We start from the raw sequence: 6,211 nt of genomic DNA, 5'->3' as shown, positions 1-6,211 counted from the left end.
AGCTACCTAATAATGTCAAGACTTACTATAAAGCTCCAGTAATCAAATAGATTAATGGAACAGCCTAGAGAATTCAGAAACAGATGCATACATATCCATCAGCTGATTTTCAACTGAAGTGCCAAGTAAATCCAATGAGGAAAGGTTTTTAAACAAATGTCACTGAAACAACTGTATGTTCCTCAAAGCCTACCTGTGTAAGTGAATATTGATTTGAGATGAATCACAGACCTAAATATAAAAAGCTGGAACCATAAAGTTTCTATAAGAAAACATAGGAAGAATTTTTATAATCTTAGGATAAGTAAAGATTTATTACAGAAGACACAGAAAATATTAACTACAAAAGGAAAATACAGATAAATTAGGCTTATTAAAAATTGAAACATTCATTATGAAAATGAGCAAGTAAGCCACAGACTGGGAAAAATAGTCTCAATACATGACAAATGACTCAAATTCAGAATACATGATAATTAAGAAACCCCAAATAACCTGTTTAAAAAATGAGCAAAAGACTTGAGGAGACACTTTAGAAATGATACTTCACATGCCAGTTATCAGAGAATGAAAATTAAAACCATGATGAGATATCATTTCACATCCACTAGAGTGGAGAAGGCAATGGCACCCCACTCCAGTACTCTTGCCTGGAAAATCCCATGGACGGAGGAGCCTGGTAGGCTGCAGTCCATGGGGTCGCTAAGAGTTGGACACAACAGAGTGACTTTACTGTCACTTTTTCACTTTCATGCATTGGAGAAGGAAATGGCAACCCACTCCAGTGTTCTTGCCTGGAGAATCCCAGGGACGGGGGAGCCTGGTGGGCTGCCGTCTATGGGGTCGCACAGAGTCGGACACGACTGAAGCGACTTAGCAGCAGCAGCAGAGTGGTAAAAATTTAAAAAACTGACAACATCAAAAGTTGGTGAGGATGTGGAGAACTAGAGCCTTTATACATTGCTGGTGGGAACATATTTAAAATGGTACAACCACTTTGGAAAATTGTTTGGCAATTGACATTCACTTCCTCAGCAACCCAGCAATTCTACTATGGGGTATTTATCCAAGAGAAAGGAAAATATATATCTACATAAAGGCTTGTAGAAGCATATTCATAGACCTTATTCATAATATCCTCAAAGTGAAAACAATCCATATAAATACAAATAGGAGAATGTATAAACACATTCTGATACATTTATACAATAAAATAACAGGAATAAAAAGAAATCATTGATACACACAACAAAGTGGATATTTCTCAAAAAATACCATGTTGAGCAAAAGAAGCCAGACACAAAAGACAGTATCCTAAATGATTTCATTTACATGAAGGACAAACATAGGCAAAACAAATGTAGGATGATAGAAATCAGAGAGTGGTTGCCTTTGGGGTGGGGGAAATTGGACAGAAAGCAGATGAGAGAATTTTTGGGGCTGATAGAAATCCATTATATCTTATTTCTCATGGTGGTTGCACAAACTGTATTAACTATACTTAAGTAAGAATACTTAAAATCTGTTATTTTATTGTCTGTAATTATACCTCAATTTAAAAAAAGACATTCTAGGATAAAAGAGCATGGTATGTTTATAGGTGCAAATGACTAAGATACTCAGGGCTGATGGTTGCTTCTTTTATTTAAGTTTAGCCTAGAAAGCAAGAGTTCAAACCCCTGTCCCCGTGATAAATTATTCCTGTGTTTTAATCCACAGCAATGAAAGAGTTATTTAATAAAGCCCTTTCTCATCATGATATGTGTCATATAGGGGACAGGGGCTGAAAACATCAAAATCGATGAAATAAGTTTTATCTCAAGTGGAATACTCAGGACATGTATAAAAAATAATCAGCAGCATGTGAGAAAGGACATGGCAGCTGGTTTTAAAAACTCTGGCTGGTGGAATAAGAACAATTTGAGTGGGGAGAATTACTCAAATAAGCCTCTGTACTCTATTCCTTCTACCTCCAAGTTATACTCAGTAAGTTTTACCCCCCCAAAAATATTAATAAAAAATGATTGGTATCTGAAAAACAAATCCTGGGACCACACATTATATTACGATATAAAGAACTTAATTCATGAACCTTTCTTTTGAATCATGATTTACTTCTACAGGCAAGGCACTGTGTCTCCTGCAACTCATCTTTATATCCTTAGAAGAAACTAGGCCAGGATCTTGAAATTAATGGATCTGCAATAATTATTTATTGACTTGAATTAATAAATCAATGTACTGACTAGTTAGTTAGAATTTAAGTCCCAATTACATGTTCTTGTAATGGGAAATTTACCAAAATTATTTTATAATATCTTCATGTAAAATGAACCAGCAATGATCTCATTTGGTAATTTATGAGAAGTATATTTAAAAGGAGTACATGAAATGATATAGAAGTCCAACTCACCCCAGCTTAAAAATACAAGCATACTGTAACTATCTGCCTGGGTTTTTGAAAAAAATTATTTAAAAAGTACAATTGCTAAAAATGTAAAAAACAAAAAAACCCACCGAGTCAAGTTTTGGTCTCCATTTGAATCTCTAAATGATTATAAGAGCGTGAGTACACTATTTTGCACTGAACACCACACTGGCAAGATCAGAAAAGCTGTGAGATGAGAAGGAAATTGTTATTCCAGTGATGGAACCTCCTCTCCTGAGTATCACTCTGCCAGCAGCTGAGACTTCAGAGGATTCTCACTATGAAAATCAGCAGTCCTTAATCACACATTACAAGAGCATTTGTGATGCTTCACAGGCAGCCCTCTTCTAAGACTTTCCTGCTGGGTTCTTTCCTGAGCACAATAGGATCAAGATGGCTACTGCTGTTTCCTAGTTATGCTAAGACTCTCCTGAATGCCACCGGGCTTTTATCACGGAGAGGGATGGCAAAACATCAAATGTGAATATCTTGCTCTAAATGGGGACTCCCACGATCATATTATTTTTGGGAGAGCAGCTCTCTGGCTCCATGGATATCACTTGAACGGAGAAGCCACGTTCTTCTGCAGCTCTTGCTCGATCCAGATCCACCAGGCACATGCACTGTTTTCCTGAAATATGTAAAAATGGTATCATGAGATGCCCTTCAGCTAACAGTGCAGAGTCAGTCTGTTTAAGGGGCTCTACACAATGACAAAATCTATTATATAGAATGATGTTTGCCCCCACATCCTGTTTGGTCTCTTTCAATTTAATTCTTGATCAGTATGGAGAGAAGACAATAACAAATATAAGACAATTTCACAGATTTATTGCTACTAGTAATTTAAACAACATTAATCTTTTAAGATGTATTTATAAATAAATCTCAAATAAAAAAACTACAAATTTCCCACTTTGGTAAAAATCCATGTTAAGACCTTTTCTCTTCACGTGCTATGAAAAGACATTATCTGCCATATTGTAAAAAAAAAAAAAGAAAAAAATCTATCTTTAAAAATGCCCAAAATAACATCCAGACAAAGGGACACTTCAAAGACATATTATATTTTGCACTTGGAGTTTTTAGGGTACAATGAAGAAAGGAGAAATAGAATATATTTGAGAAAATTCTCAATTGTGTGTTGATTATTTCAGGTGGATGTGTAATGCTGAGTGTAATATAATCTTAATTTAATGGAGTGCCCACACCCCTATGAAACAGTGGTATTCAATTTTCTTTCTAATCTTGGAAAACAAAAAAGGAAACCTGACTGGCAAGTAAAGCAGTTATTTTGTGTCCTTTGGCAAATGCAAACTTCTATTTCAAAGTAGCTAGGGGAAAAAAAACCAACAAACTGATTTGAGGTTGAATACATTCAAAGCTAAGGTTTACTTTTACACTTTCAATTTCTTTAAATTCAATATATAAACTTTTCATCATCTTGGAAAAAAAGGTTATTGACTATGCAGAACTTCATTCATTCCATTTTTTTCCCTCAACAATTATAATAAGGCCTATGCATCATTTTAAAATGATTTGTTTGAATGACAGTAGAAATTGCTAAGCTAAAACAGCCTTAGAAGTGAAGGCATAACTGAAATAGAAAAGTTCTTCTGTGGAAGACATGAATCCGCCCAGAAAAACAGAGGAAGGTGAAATTGTTAGGGGAAGCACACTGATTGAAACCGCCCACCCTGGCCAGGCACCATAGTAACCATTTGCATGAGTTGTTTTATGACAGGAGATCCTGGTTAAGGAATTCAGAACCAATAAGCCACCACCACCCGGAAGAGTTCGGGAAAGGTCGAAAGGAGACACCGTGCGTGTCCGTCCACTTCCCAGAATCCCTCTCGCTAGCATCCATCTTGGCTGAGTGATGCGTGCGCCACCAGGAAAGACTCTGAATTAGAATGATTGGCCAAAGACAACCCGGAAACTAATCCTATCACCAAAAAACCGGAGACTGCGAGCCACGTGGCAGAGCAGTTCTCCTGGGTTCCCTTACCCTGCTGCTCTCCACCCGGGTGGTGTTTCCCAATAGGATCTCTTGCTTTGTCAGCACATGTGTCTCCTCGGACAATTCATTTCCGAGTGCTAGACAAGAGCCCAGTTTCAGGCCCTGGAAGGGGTCCCCCTTCCTGCAACAAAATCAGTAGCTAAGAAACTGACAACGAAAGATTCAAAATATTTTGTATATTTCCCTTAAAAGGCCCCATGCCATAAAGGATGGACTGTGATGGAAACGTTATAAAAAGAGATGTCTAGAATTCCATTTAGGCTAAATGGCCCCTTCATCAAGAGCTGCATGGCTGTCAATTCTTTTTTTTCCTTAAAATGTTGTTCCTCCTTTAAGACATCTGTAAATGTGTCCCCCTCCACCCCACCTACCCTTCAATTTAAAATGAAACATTCTCTGTCAGAAAGGGATGCTCTGCATTCCTTCAGTACCCACCCTAGAATTACACTGCAGCTTATTTACCCTTGGCTTTGATCCCAGTCTGGTTAATTTTTCCTTTTGCATTACATGGAAGAGTCTCTTGTTTTTACATGTTGAAGAAGTGTCTTCACAACTGAAATTCAGATGTTGGTAGTCTATCTTTTAGGGTCTGGGGAGCTTCCTCAAATGTTTACGGAACAGAAGTATGGCTTGTGCCAAGAAGAGACGTAGAATTGATGGAGTCAGTGACTTTGAACCTGACTTTCCCTCCCTTCATGCCAGCAATCTTGCCAAAGGCTCTTCCTCAGCTCTAGCAATTTCCCTTCCAGCCACTCCCTTCTCATTTGATGCCTAAAACATTAACAGGTACACCCCCACCCACCACACCAATTATTCTTTCATTGAGTCTAGTGGAGTTGTAGCAAATGTAACTTGATATATATGTGTAAATGGTATCTCTCTCTATATATATATATATACACACATATATATATGTATGTGTGTGTGTGTATATATATATATATATATAGAGAGAGAGAGGGCAATGGCACCCTACTCCAGTACTCTTGCCTGGAAAATCCCATGGATGGAGGAGCCTGGTGGGCTGCAGTCCATGGGATCGCCAAGAGTCGGACACGACTGAGCGACTTCACTTTCACTTTTCACTTTCATGCATTGGAGAAGGAAATGGCAACCCAGTCCAGTGTTCTTGCCTGGAGAGTCCCAGGGGTGGGAGAGCCTAGTGGGCTGCCGTCTATGGGGTCGCACAGAGTCGGACACGACTGAAGTGACTTAGCAGAGAGACAGAGATATATACATATATATATATATATATATATATTTGACTGTGCATTTAAATATGCATTCAGCTACTCAAAATGTAAGGATGGGAAAAAAGAGGAAGAAGGAAAAATAATCAAAGAGGGAGATTACAAGCTTCTTCCATATGTTCACGCCCTAGGGTGTGAGACAAAGAAGGAAACCTCTTGTCCCTTCAGACTCAGGTCTCAAATGCCTCTCCAACCATGATGATACAGCTATGCTGACTTGGACTTTAGAGTTTACAGATAACTATTTCACGTACAATGTGGTCTCTGAATGCAAGCTAATTACTACACCCAGTGCTGGGCCAAAGAATCAGCAATCCGTTTTCTGCTGCATCTTGACAGTCTTCAATGGGCGGCCTTTTGAATCATTTTTAAGATTAGTTTTGACTCCATTCGATCATGTTAAGCCCTAATTTTGGAACCTAACCTTCCAGTAATGTCACTCTGTCACTGATGGTCACTGCAAAAATGGAGCTTTATGTCTAGAATCAAATAAATTGGGTTTACAGTGTGGCT

The 6,211-nt window shown here is 38.1% G+C and overlaps 1 protein-coding gene across 1 annotated transcript in view; it reads right to left on the bottom strand.

Moving 5' to 3' along the window:
• Window positions 1–284: 284 nt before the first annotated feature.
• GSTCD (glutathione S-transferase C-terminal domain containing) overlaps window positions 285–6,211 on the bottom strand; it is a 146,324-nt gene continuing 140,397 nt past the window's right edge. Inside the window, exon 12 of the mRNA XM_055587869.1 lies at window positions 285–3,059. Within this exon, the coding sequence (XP_055443844.1) occupies window positions 2,923–3,059 (137 nt within the window). The 3' untranslated portion in view covers window positions 285–2,922. The remainder of the gene's footprint in view (window positions 3,060–6,211) is intronic.

The sequence above is a fragment of the Bubalus kerabau genome, chromosome 7 (assembly GCF_029407905.1).
Source record: "Bubalus kerabau isolate K-KA32 ecotype Philippines breed swamp buffalo chromosome 7, PCC_UOA_SB_1v2, whole genome shotgun sequence".
Classification (NCBI taxonomy): domain Eukaryota; kingdom Metazoa; phylum Chordata; class Mammalia; order Artiodactyla; family Bovidae; genus Bubalus; species Bubalus kerabau.
Note: the sequence above shows the minus strand (reverse complement) of the source record. Positions and strands in the feature narration are given on the sequence as shown.